Here is a 19,022-nt window from a genome sequence, read left to right as displayed (position 1 = left end):
ATGGTAACTTAATTAGAACTAGTATGATTAAGGCTTATCATAAAAAGAAAAAAGAAATAGTACAGTGACAATTTTCTTGTCTTTGGTATTTCTTAATTGTAAAGTACAAAGTTTCCCTTTTGAGTCTTCATATTAGGGCAGTAAAGCTTGAAGCATGGAAGCAAACTGTTGACAGTTGATGTACAATAAGTTAAAAATAATGTAGTAAAATATAAAATTAATTTTTTTTTATAACTTCATATTTGTTTAGCTTAAAGCTTCGTAAGTTTTTTTTTTTTTTATAAAGGTTTGAGGACTTCCAAACATCAAAATAACTCACTTCATCCCAACTAGGTTGGCACCAAAAGAGCTACTGATCACTTAAAACTTTGTAAGTGCATGCTTGAAAATCAGGTTTAAAAATATGTTTGAGGTAAAAGTATTTTTGTTAGTAATTTTGGGTCATATATATATATATATATATATATATATATATATATATATATATATATATATATAATTGAATGAGTTAGGACCATTATATAATTAGCCAAAATATTAAAGTGGTCTAATTAATATAAAAGTATGGTTGGCGGCATATATGTCATGAAAGGATAATTGTGTAGATACCACTGATATTATAATTTGATGAGGGGCCAAATTATAACTATCAAATGTGGGGTAACTGATGGCAGTTACCAATATAAGGGGTTATGGTCACCATTTACAGAGAGAGCAACAACATAACGCAATCCAACGCGTATAGTTTTCTCTTTATCCACGTCAGAAGAGAAACCTTCAGAAAAGCAAAGATAAGGGTTCTCTACAATTGGAAGATCACAAAACTCAATTTTCTAATCAACCTTTCATCATCATCATTCCATTATGGCTAATCCAGGTACGCTTCCATATACATACAATGTTCATCATGATTTTGAGTATGGGAACACAAAGGAGTTTTATTTATCTTTGTATAGTACTTTCTCTCTACATGAACATGTGGTTAGAATTTATGATTGTCTGTTAGAATCAAAATTAGTCTGATTGATTGGATCCCTATATTTGGAATTAAATCCCAACATTTGGTATCAGAGCCACCCATACTTGATTCATGTATGATGTTTGGATAATGTTTTGAGAAAACAAAATAAGGTTATCACATTACTGCGGAATGGACAATGATATAAAGGGTGATTGATAACATCAAATTAATATAACAATTATAACACATGTAGAGCAACACTAGGGTGCAAGCATAACAATTTGATGTGTTGATTGGGTTTAGCATTTAAATGTGCTAATTGAATCAAGATATCACCAAAGTGATCTCTCTTGTGTAGATTATTCATGAGAAATGTTAAATGTTGACATGTGTGATTATTTATATGAATGATGATTGGCCCAAAGAAAAGTTATCATTTAATTAACTTACATACACACCTGTGATGTTAAACATGTGATAATTATGAGGTTTTGCATGTGAATGATAAGTCACATCAAAAGATGGGTTTGTTATTTGACATGCTTTTATTATCAATGTTTGAACATTATAACAAGGATTTCACTAGCAATTAATATCACTGTCCAAAGACTTGATATTAATGGTGCACTGGAAATCTTGTGATGAGATATATCATTATTCAAATGCATTGATGAATGTTATGTGAGCTTATTGGATTTTTGTTTTGATCTTTTCAGTTGTTGCTTCTATATCTGCTAATCTGAATTCGGTTCCAGTTCTTGATGGTGCAAATTTTAAGGACCGGAAAGAGAACATGGAAATTGTTCTTGGTTGCATGGATCTAGACCTTGCATTAAGGATTGAGAAACCCCCTTCTCCTATGGATTCCAGTACCTCTGAACAGAGGAAACTTCATGAGAAGTGGGATCACTCAAATCGCATGAGTCTTATGATCATTAAGCGTGACATTCCTGAGCTCTTTAGGGGCACTAACTAGTGCCAAAGAATTCCTTGCTGAAATTGAAAAGTGCTTTGCAAAAAGCGATAAGGCGGAAACAAGTACTCTCCTTCAGAACTTGATTTCCATGAAGTATCAAGGCAAAGGAAATTTCAGGGAATACATTATGGGAATGTCAAATATTGCTTCAAAATTAAAGGCACTAAAGCTCGAGTTATCGGAAGACTTGCTTATTCATTTAGTGTTGATTTTTCTTCCTTCGCAGTTTAGTCAGTTTAAGATCTCTTATAACTGTCAGAAGGAGAAATGGTCTCTTAATGAGCTCATTTCATACTATGTGCAAGAAGAGGAAAGGTTGAAGCAAGAAAGGACTGAAAGTGCTGATGTTGTGAGTACCTCTAAAGACAAGGGCAAAAGAAAAAGGATTGAGGAGCCCAAAATGAAGCTGCTAAGGGTCCAGGACAAAAGAAACAAAATCAGGGTGACAACTATTTCTTTTGCAGTAAGCCTGGACATGTAAAGAAAAAATGTACGAAATATCATGCTTGGTGTGCAAAGAAGGGTATGTTTCTTACTTTGGTCTGTTCTGAGGTCAATTTAACTTCAGTACCTAGAAACACTTGGTGGTTAGATTCTGGTGCCACTACTAACATCAGTGTTTCAATAAAGGGTTGCCTAAGCTACCGGAAGCCAATTGATTTTGAAAGATGGATCTATGTTGGAGATGGTAAATAGGTAGAAGTGGAAGCTATAGGGCATTTTAGATTATTATTATGTATTGATTTTTATTTGGATTTGAAAGACACTTTTGTTGTACCGTCATTTAGACGGAATTTGGTTTCAGTTTCTTATTTAGACAAATTGGGTTATTTGTGTTCATTTGGAAACAATTTGTTCAGGTTGTCTTTTAATTTAGATATGGTTGGAACTGGTTCACTCTTGGTTAATGATAATCTATATTTACTTGATATTGTAGCTTCTTATGGTGAAGCCTTTAATGCAGAATTGCATGGTACTAAGCATAGAATTGATAATACAAACTCAGGAGCATTATGGCACAAACGCTTAGGTCACATTTCTAAGAATAGAATTGAACGACTTGTGTCAAATAGAATCTTGGATTCTATTGATTTCACAAGCTTTGATGTTTGTGTTAAATGCATTAAAGGTAAACAGACCAAAAGCAAGAAATTAGGTGCATATAGAGCTACAGACGTCTTGGAATTGATACATACAAACATTTGTGGGCCATTTCATACACCTTCATGGAATGGTCAACACTATTTTATATCATTCATAGACGATTACTCTAGATATGCATACTTGTTTCTTATACATGAAAAGTCACAATCTCTGGATGTGTTCAAAACATTTAAAGTTGAAGTTGAAAATCAACTCAACAAAAGAATAAAGTGTGTCAGATTTGACCGTGGTGGTGAATACTATGGCAGACATGATGGTTCAGGTGAACAACGTCCGGGGCCTTTTGCCAAGTACCTAGAGGAATGTGGAATCGTCCCACAATACACCATGCCAGGGTCACTTAGCATGAATGGTGTGGCTGAAAGACGAAACAGAACTCTTAAGGATATGGTAAGAAGTATGATTTTTCATTCTAACTTACAAGACTCACTCTGGGGAGAGGCACTAAAGACTGCAGCTGACATTCTAAATAGAGAGCCAACCAAGGCAGCTGTCAAAACACCTTATGAGCTTTGGGTTGGGCGAAAGCCTAGTCTGAAACATTTTCATGTATGGGGATGTCCAGCTGAGGCAAGGCCTTATAAGCCATATGAAAGGAAATTGGACTCCCGAACAGTGAGCAACTACTTTATTGGTTATTCTGAAAGATCCAGGGGCTATAAATTTTATGATCCCAAATTAAAGACAATTTTTGAGACGGGAACCACTACATTCTTTGAGGATATTGAGTTTGAGGGGAAGAATAAGGTTAAAGACTTTGTCTTAGAGGAAGAATCAATAACAATTCCAGAACTGATTCATACAATTGCTTTTGATAAAACAAATTTGGAACTTCTACAAGACATTGTTATTGAATCCCTCACTCAAGATAATTTGGTTGTTCATGAAGAACAAACTCAAGATCCTCAAGAACCTATGCTTCATGAGCCAATACCTTTGCGGAGATCTACAAGAGAAAGAAGAAGTGCTATTCCAGATGATTATGTGGTATTTCTCGAAGAACATGAAGAAAATAATGGTATGATGGAAGATGACCCAGTCAACTTTCATCAAGCCATGCAAGATTCCAACTCAGAAAAGTGGATTGAAGCAATGAATGATGAGTATAAGTCTATGCAAGACAACAAAGTTTGGGAACTTGTCCCATTACCAGAAGGTGTGAAACCCATTGGTTGCAAATGGATATTTAAGACCAAGCGGGATTCCAAAGGTAATGTGGAGAGGTATAAGGCTCGTCTTGTGGTGAAAGGCTATACCCAAAAGGAAGGGATTGACTTTAAAGAGACTTTCTCTCTAGTTTCATCGAAAGACTCTTTTAGGACAATCATGGCTCTTGTTGCACATTATGATTTGGAGCTTCATCAAATGGATGTTAAGACGACGTTTCTCAATGGCAACATTGATGAGACAATTTATATGGTGCAACCAGAATACTTTGTGTCAGGAGACCTAAAGAATATGGTTTGCAAACTGACAAAATCCATTTATGGGCTAAAACAGGAATCTCGTCAATGGTACCACAAATTTCATCAAGTAATTCTCTCATTTGGTTTTTAGATGAATCATGTTGATGATTGTGTGTATCACAAATTCAGTGGGAGCAAATACATTTTCCTAGTCTAATATGTTGATGACATACTGCTTGCCACTTTGAAATGAAAGATCTTGGTGACGCCTCCTTTGTATTAGGAATTCAGATACACCGAGATCGATCTCGGGGTATTCTAGGATTATCACAAAGGAGCTATATCGAAAAGGTACTTAAAAGGTTTGGTATGCAGGAATGTAAATCCGGGGATACTCCAGTTGCTAAGGGAGACAAGTTTAGTCTCAAACAGTGCCCAAAAGGAAATTTAGAAATTCAGGAAATGCAGAAGATTTCCTATGCATCAGCTGTAGGGAGTTTGATGTATGCCCAAGTATGTACGCGTCTGGATATAGCATACATAGTTGGGGTGTTAGTAGGGGTGGGAATAGGCCAGGCTTTAAAAGGCCAGAGCCTAGCCTACGATGAATTTTTGAGGCCTGAGCCTGGCCTATAGCCTATCAAAGGCTTTTATTTTGGCTCAGGCCTGACCTTTTTAAAAGTCTGGCCTGTCCTGATAGCCTTTTTAAAAGCCTTTTTCACATTAATAAGAAAAAAAAGAAAGCCAATAAAAATAATAAGGAATATAAAGGGGCACATGACTCACACCTAAATTGTAATTAAAGTCTTACTTAATTATAGGAATGGAAGTTATGGAGCAGTAATGTGTAATCAAAGTCTGCTAGTTTCAAAAAAATAATTAATTATACCCAAAAAGTAATATAAATATATATTGGTACCCAAAAAATAATATAAATATATATAGGTCGACCTATCAGGCTTATAAGGCTTTTTAATAAGCTTAAGCCTGATCTATTTAATTTAATAGGCTTTTAAAAAAGCCTGAGCCTAACCTTTTAATTAAATAGGCCAGTCCAGGCCAGACTTTATGTAGGCCAGATCGTAGGCCCTTTTAGGCCGGCCTAGCCTATTCCCACCCTTAGGTGTTAGGTAGATATTTGAGAAATCCAGGAATGAATCATTGGAAAGTAGCCAAAAGGGTTATGAGGTATTTGAAGAGAACAAAGTACTATATGCTCACATACAAGAGGTCAGATTAGTTGGAGATCACTGGGTATTCTGACTCGGATTTTGCAGGATGCCTAGATAGTTATAGATCCACTTTAGGTTACATTTTCATGTTAGCCGATGGTGCGGTTTCTTGGCGCAGTGCCAAGCAAACCCTTACTACTTCATCCACCATGGATGTAGAATTTATGACATGTTATGAGGCATCAAATCATGGAAAATGAATGAGAAATTTTGTCACAAGGCTGTAAATTATGGAAGGAATTGAAAGACCACTTAAGTTATATTGTGACAACAAATCAGTTGTATTGTATTCTAACAACAATAGGAGTTCGACCAAGTCGGAGCATATTGACATCAAGTTCCTAGTTGTTATGAAAAAGGTATAGAGTGGACAGATTTCCATAGAACACTTAGGGACAAACTCCATGATAGCAGATCCTCTTAATAAGGGACTTCCACCCAAGGTCTTTCATGAGCATGTTGCTCACATGGGTGTTTTACAGTTTGAGGAATCTTTGATTTAGTGGGAGTTAGTCACTTTTATGTATTTTATGTTCTATGTTAGATTTTATGTATGCATACATTGACTTTTGGATATATTTGGTTATATATATATGGTTTATTATTCAGTTATTACACTCTGTACACTAAGTTTATTAAATGATCTCATTGAGGTAAAGTAGGACCAGTTGAAAATAGACGTGTACAAATCACCTTCACGTAATTTTCATGCTACACATTTCATGATGAGTCTATGTCATTTGATTCTGTCAGCATTAGTGATCATTGATGAGTTTAGTTGTGATTGATACAATGAAAACTGCTTTGGTTCTACATACGGATGTAATCAATGGACAAGATTTTTGGAATATGCTCAAGGAATGTAATGACAAATTTTGAGCTCATAAAGTCTAACACATTCATAAGGATTAACAATATATATATTTGTGACCAGTGGGAGATTGTTAGTAATTTTGGGTCATACATATATATATCTCATAATTGAATGAGTTAGGGCCATTATAAAATTAGCCAAAATGTTAAAGTGGTCTAATTAATATAAAAGTATAGCTGGGGGCACATATGTCATGAAAGGATAATTGTGTAGATACCAGTGATATTATAATTTGATGAGGGGTCAAATTATAATTATCAAATGTGGGGTAACTGATGGCAGTTACCAATATAAGGGGTTATGGTCCCCATTTGTAGAGAGCAATGTAACACAACCCAACGCGTACAATTTTCTCTTTATCCCCGTCAGAAGAGAAACCTTTAGAGAAGGAAAGTTAAGGGCTCTCTACAATTGGAAGATCACAAAACCCAATTTTCTAATCAACCTTTCATCATCATCATTCCATTATGGCTAATCCAGGTACGCTTTCGTATACAGTTTTCATCATGATTTTGAGTATGGGAACACAAAGGGGTTTTATTTATCTCTGTATAGTACTTTCTCTCTACATAGAAAGCATGTGATTAGGATTTATGATTGTCTGTTAGAATCAAAATTAGACTGCTTGATTGGATCCCTATATTTGGAATTAAATCCCAACAATTTTAATATAAGGATCAAGATCCTTACTTTTGCTTTTATCCATTGGATTGTATCGAAATGCACACCATAACAATTTCAATTGTAAATCAAACATGAACCAGTCCACCTATAAAATTAGTAGCACTAATAACTAGTCACATCAGCGTAGACTTTGCACAACTCCATGGCCACTAATGCACAAATTATGACCCACTATATCTTGTCTTAAAACTTCTACAAACTAATGTCACTAATAGGATTGAAGACAATCAATAGAACCAGTCCTAATCATTGAATGTTCGATCATGGCTACCATAGATGATTCATGTTTTTTTACCTTTCTAAGCATTCCTATAGGTGCAAACCCTAGGAAATGTTTATAAAACTTGATCATGGAAATTTCAATTTGAATTATGTATGGTAATTGGTGCATTAATATATATTATTATTTTGCCTACTATAGTGAAGGGTATATAAGCATATGCTTTTATATATTTGATGATTAGTGAGATTTCTTAATTTTTTTAGGAATGGCATCAATATTGATCAAAACTCAGTGATGTCTTTTATTATTATTATTATTATTATTATTATTATTATTATTATTATTTGGATGCGTGAAGCAATTTGGTTCTATAAATGGTCACATTAATGTGAATTTGATCTTTTGTACTTTTCTTTGTGCCTATTTTATTGTTGCTCTATTCTTAGTATTCTAAATTTAATTATATTTTGTTACACATATTTAATTAGCTTTCATAGTGTATGGTCTCCTCTTCAATTTGTGTTTTTGTTTTCTTTATCATAGATGGCCAGTGAAGATATTAAATTCAAATATTTTTTCTAGTTCAAATGGTGATCATGCAAGTAATGTTCATGATATGGTTAATTTGTGCATTGAAAAACAATCAAAGAAGAACACAAATACCTTCTAGAATAAGAGAACACGGGGAGAGAGTTAGAGATGAAATAATGAAATACATTTGCGACAATGATCGATGTTGTGATGTAATTCATATGGGTCCTCAACAATTCTCAAATCTATGCACCATATTAAGAGATTGAAGTGGAGTTCGACATACACGACGAGCAACAATTAAGAACAAGTAGCAAAGTTTCTTTACATAGTAGGGATAATGTCATAAACCATATGATGTCCATTTTCTTTAAACACTCTGGTGAAACTGTTAGTCTTCACTTCCATAGAGTATTACAAGCTTTGATAGAGTGGGGGGAGATATTTTTTAAACAACCTGATGGAACACATATTCCTCCAAAATTACTTAGAAACCATAGGTTCAACCGATATTTTAAGGTAAAGTTATGTTTATATTTTATGCTTTTTCATAAATAAGTTGATGATTTACATATTATTCACTACTACAAAAGGTTGTTTTTACGACGTCATTTCTAAGATGGTCCTTCATAACCATCTTAGAAAAAAATGCGGTGGCATTTTTGTAATTCGGGGGCTAAATATTCAAATTTATGACGCACATTCTAAGACGGTTATAAATAACCATCTTAGAATGTAAAGGTCAAACAAGTCAACGACAGGTAGCAGAATAGACCATCTTTGTATTTTGGTTACTATTTTCGTCTCCCGCGTGCACCCCTTGAATGTAGTTGCGAACATTTTCGAAGCCCAACCAGTCTACCCCGCTGTGCCCTAGCTGAAACCCCAAAAACTCTACCTCACCCCAAAAAGCAGTAACCCATGAACCTTGTGGACCTCGCGTCGTGAAGATTGTTGGTGTGGAGCTCGCGCATTGAAGATTCCTCATACTAAGCTGTCGCCGTTTGGTCGTGGAAAGCGCGTCTGTGCAAGTCGTATAGGTAAGTCATTAAACAACTACACACATCTATTGATATTTATTTATTTGCTTCATAAGCGCGTCTATTTCTGCTTTGTGTTGTGACTGGTGTCCCAACATTGGAGAGTCTCAACAGAGAAGATGAAAGGGTTTCATCACTTATTTTACCCTGAGTTCATTGAGTGAAAGAAAAAACCTTTGCTTTCGTTGTGGTTAGAAATTACACCCTCTACAAACCCTTAGAATGCTTCTAATAAGCAATTTAAATTTTTATATCTAGATGAAAACGAAATGCTAAATTGTTTCAGTCCTGGGTTGGAGCGAGGACTCGGAGAGCCAAACCTGTCTTGTTGCCTTGTATGCTGAATTGACTAAGAGAAGTGTCTAGGACTTTGTGAAGTCCTGTGATGTGTGTTGAAGGAACAAATGTCAAGCCACATGCAGGACTCTAACAGCCTCTAGAGAGTAATAAACAGAATTGGGAAGACACTTAGATTTCATTATGGGTTTTCCTAAAAGGCTATGAGGCCATTCTATTTATGTTGATGATAGACTATTAAATATAGCTATTTTGTTGCTTAAGCACCCTTGTATAGCCAAGACAGTCACTGACTTATTTTGAAGATGTGATCAGGCTGCATGGTATTCCCAAATCAGTGGTTAGTGACATAGATTCCTTTATCTTTAGCCATTATTGGAAAGAATTGTTTAGTTTGTGAGGGACGTTACTCCGGATGAGGTTTTCGTATCATGTTGAATATTTTAATTTTGCGTTAATGAACACAATCTGAGATTTGGTCTAGATTATGTGATCCAATTTATCCAATGCATTAAGGTACACACAGTAATAGACGCTACAAAATCACTTAAGGTATTCATCATATGACTGTGGCTTTTAGTTTTGAACGCTTATTAGGACAAACAAAACAAATACTACTTAATTACTTATCAATACAGAGGGAAAAGTAGTGTTTGGAGAGGATAAAGTTGGAAGGGTAGCGGAAGAGGAGGAATTAGATAGAAGTATAAGAGTGTTGTCTTTTGTGCTTTCTTTTCTGTCTTAGGTAAAGATAGGTCAAATCCAAGTCTTTGTTCAAGTCAATTATGTAGCATTAGCATACCCCTTTATTTTCTTTCTTCTATTTCTGTGCAGTGTGTATGTATGGTGTTTCTTCTATTTCTCCTGGTTTGTTGCTAAGTGAAACAAAGTGGAAGTTATTTCAAAATTTGCATTTGAAGTTGAAAAATAAATTAACTACCGAGGATCCAACTTTGTGTTCCAGTTGAAGTGAATTACATGAACAAACACCTAGTGGATAGACTAGTGAGAGTAGAAGAAATTATTTTCTTAGGGTGCATTTCGGTTTGTGAGGAAAGAAAGATAAATGAGTGGAAAGTTTGAAAAATTTGATGAGTCCCACACTTTCATATATTACTTTAATTTAAATATTTGTTTTCAATTCTATTTTTTTTTCCATTTCTTTCCACTATATCAAACTGTAGCTTGGTTTATGACTGATGACATTAATCTAGGTATCTCCTTTTCACCCTCATCACATAAGCCACTATAGTGCACAATCAAATGGCCACCATGTGGAACTTCATGATACTATATCGAGGGCAGCTTCTGTGTAACAAACCTTTGGATTTTAGAGGCCACTACCTTATTTTCATAGCCCTGCCTAATGTGAGCTGAAATTCTATTATCAGGGAATGGATTACTTAGCTTAAGAGGGTCAAATTCCCAGATGCCAAAGGCCACCTTCCAGTCACCCCTTAGAGTGTCAAAAACAAGTTGTTCCCTTAATTTGTTCTGTAAGTGGGAGCATACCATCATCACAATTACCTTAGAGGTTTTTGTGTGTTGTTTAGATAAATTTCTCAATAAATACTACTTGTTACATAATTAAATAAAAAGAAAAATAAAATAAATTAGTCTCACAAGTTAAAAGTAAAATAAACTAATTTGTCTAAACCCTCTCAGAGTGTCATTTAGATTATCTAAAAGCTGATTTAAACTTATGCTTATGGATAAGCTTAGTTTATGCTTATGAGAGAAATTTAATTCATTTTACCTTCTCAGCAATTTCATTTGCCTTCCCTGCTTGGTTTCTCGAATAGTCATATTGAAACTTAGATATGATAATTAACGAACTAGGCTTTGTTACATTACTAATTCTGTCTTTCATGGCATTCTCCCTAAGAATCTTGAGCTTCTCCAAGGCTAAAGCTTCTGATGATTTCACTGCTTGTAGCTCCTACATGGCACCTTGAAATCTTTCCTTACTCACCTTTATCTCCAACAAGGCCTTTTTAATCTCTTCTTTGGTTTCTGCAACCTCTCCATTTATTATAAGGTCTTTTTCTTTTTTTGCTGCTTCTGTTTTGGACTTGAGCTTATCAAGAGTTTGTGTTAAGTTACTCACTATTGATTTGGCCTTTTCCTCCGCAGCAGACACGACTTCTAATTTAGATTTTGCTCTCAAGAGCTTGTAACTGAGGTTTCAAACTTTTGCACCAATTTTCGATTCCATGTTCTTTAAATGAATTGTGGCTGCACTCACATGCTTCAGTTGATTTCTTGTGACATCCATAGAGGCCATAAACTTAAAAACTTGTTTTGTAATGGAAGCCAAGTCTTTCTTTGCTGCCTCTATTTCTTCTTTTGTAGGCTTTAACACACCAACATGTCTTGATTAATCTTCTTCTATATGCTCAATGCTCTGACCACTTCTTTGAAGTAACCTTTTCCCCATTTTGTTAACAAACTTGAAGTCATTCTTCAACATATCAATATCAGACAATGTTGTGGCCAATTTCATTTCGAGCTCTTTTGTCTCATCTATCGCTTCAATGGCCTCTTTCAATTTGTTCCTTGTGTTTTGAAGTTGTTCAATGTCTCTAAGTTCATTCAAAGCATCAATTCTGTCCAATTGAACCACCAATTGTTCTTCATTGGCTTCCTCAATCTCGTTCGTCTGTTTTTGTGCTACTCTTGAGAAGGACAACATGCTGGATCTCGATGCTTTGACTTCGTTCTCCGCTTGCAGTTTCTCCTCCAAAACAGAACCCACATGAAGCTTAAGTTGGAACAATTCCCGCTTAGCATGTTCCAATTTTGTCATAACTTGTGAATACTGATTATCATCATTTCTCGGTTTGACATACTTCTTTAGTGGTGCCATGTCTCGCATTTCGGCTTTTGCTTTGTACATAGATTCCCCAATCATAGAGAAAAGATCTTTCACTGTCTGTTTAGCATTGGAAAGCTCAGCTTCTGCTTGAGCTTTTGCATATTCTGCTGCCCATTTGGTCTCTTTGTACCGAACAATATCATTGGTTCCTCTGTGGAGTTGTTTTGCTTTTGAAGAGTGCTTCTGAGGAATATTTACCAAAACAATGTTGTTATCAACTCCTCTAATTAAAAGGACACATAAAAAATCTATAAATAGATTTTTTTTAATTCAAAATCTTAATAATGTTGTGTTCATGTTGTGTGGGCAAGAATTGTACACAAAGACATATTGGTGCAATGATTTTGACATATACAAAGAAGACCACTGAAAGATATGAGTGACTGGAGTAGAACATATGCTGTGTTTATTTCATCACTAGACAAGACATTTATTGTTATTGTTGTGTGTTTGGTAAGGGTTTTTTAGAAAATCTTTTGAATTTAGATTTTTACTTAACAGTGACAAACTTGTAAAAATTATTGTTGAGAAAAATTGCACAAACCAATTTAGTAGAAAAAATGGTATCAGTTGCAGCTAGTTGAAAAAATGCTCCACCACAAGGTTTCTCTAACTGGTTGACACTTTTTATGAATAACAATTTTATCAGGACACGTCCAAATTAAAAAGACAAATCAGAGACATTCAGAATCCAAACAGGTCAATGTTACATTCTGTTAAAAATATTATTCAGTAGAATTCTCCATTGAAATGAAAAAATTCAATGTCATTTTTTGCATTCCAGGCACATCTTTCGTGATGCTGTTAGCTCTCTCAGTCTAAAGGAATTAAAGAACCTAGAGAGTAGAGTGCAAAAAGGTTTAAGTAGAGTTAGATCCATAAAGGTATTATACTATCAGCACTCAGGATCTTGAGCTTCTAAATATATAGGCATTGTGAATTTATGTAGATATGCAATAAGTTTAGTTGATTTTTTTATATTTGTTCATTAGTTAATTACCATGTTAGTTAGATCTAGAAATTGTAGGGGTTGGACATTTTAATTCCTTTTTGTTATAGTATATATGCAGTCTTCCAATGTCAATGGCCTAGTTTTCTCTGTAGATATAAATAGTAGTAAGTCAAATATGCTATACCCTTCAGCCTCTTTTGGGCCCTGGATAGTCAAATATAGTAATGTTGACCTGAATGGAAGCCAAAAAAATTCAAATGTTTTACCTTTAAGACAACAACTAAACCAAATTGCACAAACATGCACCTGCTGACTCTACTATCTTTTCACCTTTTCCCTCATTGCATGGGCAACTAAGGCCGCCCAACACCTACCTATCTTCACTCCTAATGTTCTCTATTCAAGACTTGATTGCTAGAGACATAATGGATATTAGCCGTTACCGGAAAAGAAAGAATTGAATGGGTAGTTTTTTGCTTTTCTGGTTTAACTGTAATAAGGTTATTAAAGAAAAATTGCTTCAAATAATAAGATCGTGTTACAAATGATAATAAGAGTTTGATTTCTATAATTCCTATAATTTTGTTAAAAAAATTAATTTTAGTATATTAATTCGTATAATTTTGTGTTTGATTTCTAGTTATTATTAAAAAAAAAAACAATCCATCTGGTTGCATAAGATAATACTATCTATAAACAAGTTATTTACATATACTATAGTTTAATTATGTTACATTAACGGTTAATAAAATAAATTTAAAATATGAACTGAGTTTAACTACATTTTTTTTTAAAAAATTATCAAATAAAAATCAGAATTAAAATTAATTAATTGAAAGACAAAATATGTTTCTACTTTAGGATTTTGATTTTTGAACATCTCCACGATTTGAAAACTCTTTTTTATATATATTTTACAAATCAAAATTTTAGATATATTAATTATTTAATTTGAGATCTCTTTCAATGAGTTCTCCTACATCCTTTCCTAACTCCCTCAATTCCTTTTCACAAGACTAAAAATCATGTAATTTACTCTTCTAACTATCGTCTCTTGTGATCTTCTTTATACATGTCCAAACATCTTAATCAATTCTCTATTATTTTTATTTCTCAATGTGCTACACCAATATTTTCTCATATATAATCATTTTGTTTTTTTTTTCTTTTTTTAAATAATCACACATCTATCTTAACATTCTTATTTTTATTACTCCTATTTTTTTGATGTTGTTGCTTTAAATTCCAGCCAACATTAAACCACTACATGCATTTTCTTATGTAGCTACACAATTTTAAAAACATTAATCATGTCTTTCAAAATTATGTATTGAAGATAAATAACCTGAAATCAAGCTTTAAGTTTGACAAATATACTTCTTTAAGATAAAGTCTACTTCTACCCATAATTATTCCTATATATATATAGTCAACACCATAGTCAACACCATTGTATTAAGTTTAAATATGAAAAATTATAAATCCATACAAATCATAATTTCCACTTTGACTTGTCATGCTTAATCTGCTAATTAGAAAAAAAATTTATGAACAGGTCAACCCCCAACTTTTTTTTACTTGGAACTTGGAAGATGATATTTTAATTTATTTATTTTGCACTTTTGGGAAGTTGTTTACACATTATATATATATATATATATATATATATCACTAATCACTTCATAGTCAACACCATTGTATTAAGTTTAAATATGAAAAATTATAAATCCATACAAATCATAATTTCCACTTTGACTTGTCATGCTTAATCTGCTAATTAGAAAAAATTTATGAACAGGTCAACCCCCAACTTTTTTTTACTTGGAACTTGGAAGATGATATTTTAATTTATTTATTTTGCACTTTTGGGAAGTTGTTTACACATTAAAGCTATTGCTTTTGAACTGTTCTTTTTATTTACTTTGCCTTCTTGCATGGAAAAGACTGCTATTTGGTTAATTGGTGATAGAAAATTTCAAATGCTAATGATGCATTATTTAATAATTTTTTATTGTCTTTATATTTTATTAGTATAGTTTGTACATTTGTATTTTTTTTTACTTTATTTGTTATTATTTTTAGCAAGTTGACTTGCAAATAAGCAAAACCAATAGAATCCCCAAACAACTTGCCACTTTTTTCTTTAATCAACCAAAAGGAAATCTATTAAAAGAGGTACAAGGGTATCAACCCTTCTACAAAAGCACATACGTACGTAACCAAGTATAGTATACTTCCCAACATAACTAAGCACTATGTGTTCCTATTTGAACCTTTAATTACAAACATAGCAATTCTATTCACACTACTTGCTATACCAGCTAGCTATCCCCTTCTCTGCAGAATAGATCGTGCCTTTGGATTTCAGGCAGTTTACTTCCCAATCCACCACTAATTAATCAGGGTTGGGTATGATTTCCAATCCACCACTTTACCAATACAAGTTAATTTGCCCTGTGCTATTTTATTACAAATCCAATCATTTATAATTCCTTAAAATAGCAGCAACATATTATAAAATGAAAAGGCTATATTAAAATGTAAAATAAACCATACTAATTCAGATATTTTGTTTAAGAAGAGGAAAGAGTGTCATTATCTCTAAATGGATTATTTTTTCTTAAACAAGGAAAAAACCAAGTTGATTAAGGGAAAAAAGGTATAGACGCCCTGAGCAACATATATGAAACATTTCCTCTCGTAATTTATTATTGAGAAAAGAAAACTTAAAGTAAGCACTGTATATACACAGGGCAACGACATTTTAAAATTATGCTTTCTATATTCTTTTTTATGCCCACCTATGTTTTAGGTAATAAATATTTTGCTGGTTTAATTTCTTAATCAATAGTCTAAAAATACTGGTTAGATATATAATACGTTACAACCAAATACACTTGGACATCTTGGATTGCTCATGGCTAGCACCTAATTCATTTTCTTCCCCCAAGACCTGCCACTGCTACCTTAATGTATTTCTTATAATTAGCGCAAGACTAGAGTTGACATAATAAAATTTGGGTACATCAAATTTTTATCCTATAACTATATAGTAAACACATTAAAAAACATCAAAATTATTGCATCTGATGAAACCACGGTTACCATTTCTTAAGAACCTTCCATCATTGGCGAGCAATCTTGCATTTTGCCAGCTTCCATATTGAGGGCGTGCCACGAGAACAACACTATCGCTACTATGCAGTCTCGTCAGATCTTGAACAACACAATGAGGGCACATGTTAGGATTCGAAACCCCAGTGCTTCTAGCTAGATCAAACAAGTAAAACAAGGCACAAGAAGGGTGTTGGTTGGGGCCTTCGACATGTACACCGGTTTCAAAGACGATTTTATAACTAATAGTTGTCATTGAAGAGTTCATTCCAATACGTGCATTTTAAAAATCGTCTCCATTTTAAAATTTAGTATTTATAAAATTATTAGTCTAATATTTTAAAATGATTTTATGGAATCGTCATAGAACGTCGTTAAAAATGAATTTCTTAGTAGTGGTACAATATTAATATATCCTTGCTATGATATGATAGAGATGCCAAAGTCTGGTTTAGATGTGATACTATTGAAGTTAAGAGTCTGTTTAGTTGATTTCAATCTGTTACAACAACCATGTTTTAGGTGATGCTTCAGAAGTGCAAAAAGGGAGGAATTCAACCAATGTATTTTTCCCGTGCATTAGTCTAGACCCTGTTAGTTTTACTTGCTTGTAATGGAGTATCAAATATTTGAGTTGCCACTTTGGGGGAAATTTTATATAACTTCCACTGTAGCATTACCCAATCAGCCCTCTCACCCTGTAAAATATTAGTATGTAACTTTCCCTTGTGGAAGCTTCTAAGAAGGTGAGTATCCATTTCCTATTGAATTGGCTTGTTTGGGGGAGACTATCAACGATCAAAGATTTTCTGATCATCTTTTGGCTTGTTGGTGGGAGATATTACATTTAAAAATTTTAGACAATAATTAATAAAGATGTCATTGTTGAAAAGGAAACTTCTGATTCTTTTCTTTAAAATAACAGTCCCTGGCTCAAAGAATTGATTCTCTGGTTTAATATTGGTTTTATTATTTTAGATTATTGAGGTTTGATAGTTGTCTTTGATGTTGTAATCTATAAACTTTCTTGCTATTTTAAAGTTCCTTTTAGAGAATTTGCCAGAATCATTTTCAAGTTGCAAATTACTTATGTATAATACCATTAAAAGTGAAGTACATACAAAGATCCTTTGAGAAAAACTAACTTGTGAAACCTTTTTACTAATCAGCAACCCAATCAATTTATTCCTCATTATGTTGCTTTTTGTTTTCACAATTGTATCAAGTTAATGACTATTAGTATTGGCCACATGAACCTGTTTCCCTGTTTGAATCCCTATACAACATAGTTGGGGCCAAAAAATTTAAAAATATAACAAGTATTAGCATCACTGGCCCTAAAGAAATATCATTGAAGCTTGTGTTAGTTTTCACGAAGTTGTGCCCCCCAAAAAATTAAAAATAGAACAAGTATATGCATGTGTGTGTTTATTTTATTTATGAAAACAGTGTTCAATGTTGTGTAATAGCAAGTGGTTCTTGGAACTCACTCATGTTTGTTGCTTTAATTTTTTTTATCACAACAGGTCGTGCCAGTTTTTCTTTCATAGATCGCACCTTGAAGAATACGTACAGGTTTTCAGTTGAATATCTGCCTTGGCATTGTCTTTTCCAACCTTGTCAAGTAAGCCACCAACAAGTAAGTTTCTTGTGCGTGTGCTCCTAATTTCATCCTTTTTGTTTTGAATAAATCACGAGTTTGTGTTTTAAAATTAAAAAATGTATACAACAAGATAAATCACAACCATTACAAGCTTCACTTATCTCCCCAGTGTGATTACTCATGCCCAGGTGAAAGCATCAGTTACTCGGAGTAACTGCTTAATAGTGAGAGTGATGCTAGTCAAAACTTTGAAAATTGATGGCCTGATTGGAGTTGTTCTCCAAAATTCCAAAGAGATTCTGCTTCCTATAAAAATAAAACTAACAGAATTATGACCATTTCTATTACTCCATTCACCACTCAACAAAATTGATGGTTAGATGAAGCATTGTTGGGAATGTTTCACACAACATACCCCATTGCTACACACCCTCTTCTTATAACAGTATTGACTATTCCCTTCATCACCAACTGTGGAGGCTGCTAGTATTTGCACAAACATGTCATTTGTAGCAACCAAACCATTGGAGAGGTACATTTGATCCATGCTAGGTCCTTCAAGAAGGGAAACATTGTTCCTAGCAGAATAGCTTCCTTTCTCCAAGACTAGAACTTTGTATCCAGCATTTGCTAGAACTGCAGCTACTACCCCTCCTCCAGAGCCTCAACCAACAACCACTGCATCACATTTTGTAGAAAGCTTCTAGTAGATTCGGTGGGAGGAATATAGTTCAGTCATAAAATTAGGATGTGCTAAATTTCTAATATTACAAAAACTATATAATAAAAAAGGCCAATTCTAACATAGCTCAATGCACACCAATCCTCCTTCTCCTTATTCCTTGCACAACATTTGTGCAGCGTACTTCCCCTTCTCTAGGGTCAACATGTTGTGGCAACCTCAAGCAACACTACAGCCAAAAACCACACTATCTGTGCCTCTTTCTCAATGGCACTAACTTTTGTATTCATATGAAAAACTTGAAGTTTCAAAATGAATGGAAAATATAAACCTAAAAGGCATATGCATGTCATTCTCACAAACACAAACACAGTTTTTTTTATACACAATTGCTTCCTGAATGTGTAA

General features: G+C 33.8%; 2 protein-coding genes across 2 annotated transcripts; one reads left to right on the top strand and one right to left on the bottom strand.

The window, feature by feature from the left end:
- Positions 1–864: 864 nt before the first annotated feature.
- On the top strand, positions 865–2,418 carry LOC112998717 (uncharacterized). Its single transcript, XM_026124841.1, has 3 exons — positions 865–877; positions 1,678–1,830; positions 1,925–2,418. Exons 1-3 carry the CDS (start codon positions 865–867, stop codon positions 2,416–2,418), a joined length of 660 nt encoding a protein of 219 aa, XP_025980626.1.
- An 8,260-nt stretch (positions 2,419–10,678) lies between these two features.
- Positions 10,679–18,479, bottom strand: LOC106795608 (protein PLASTID MOVEMENT IMPAIRED 2-like). Its single transcript, XM_014766198.2, has 4 exons — positions 18,348–18,479; positions 11,815–12,446; positions 11,361–11,565; positions 10,679–10,882 (listed from the first exon to the last, which is right to left on the bottom strand). The coding sequence occupies exons 1-4, from the start codon at positions 18,477–18,479 to the stop codon at positions 10,679–10,681; spliced, it is 1,173 nt and encodes a 390-aa protein (XP_014621684.2).
- Positions 18,480–19,022: the final 543 nt, after the last annotated feature.

The sequence above is a fragment of the Glycine max genome, chromosome 13 (assembly GCF_000004515.6).
Source record: "Glycine max cultivar Williams 82 chromosome 13, Glycine_max_v4.0, whole genome shotgun sequence".
Lineage (NCBI taxonomy): Eukaryota > Viridiplantae > Streptophyta > Magnoliopsida > Fabales > Fabaceae > Glycine > Glycine max.
This window is presented reverse-complemented; position numbering and strand designations above follow the sequence as displayed.

What these genes read in the sequence shown, in the direction of transcription:
- LOC112998717 (XM_026124841.1), top strand. An exon ending in CCCTTCTCCTATGGATTCCA is followed by an intron (nt 1,831 to 1,924) that starts GTACCTCTGAAC and finishes TGAGCTCTTTAG; the next exon opens with GGGCACTAACTAGTGCCAAA.
- LOC106795608 (XM_014766198.2), bottom strand. Translation starts at nt 18,479, where the DNA reads ATGGATCAAATGTACCTCTCCAATGGTTTGGTTGCTACAAATGACATG. An exon ending in AGAGGGTGTGTAGCAATGGG is followed by an intron (nt 12,447 to 18,347) that starts GTATGTTGTGTG and finishes AATATTCCTCAG; the next exon opens with AAGCACTCTTCAAAAGCAAA. An exon ending in GTTAACAAAATGGGGAAAAG is followed by an intron (nt 11,566 to 11,814) that starts GTTACTTCAAAG and finishes TTGAAACCTCAG; the next exon opens with TTACAAGCTCTTGAGAGCAA.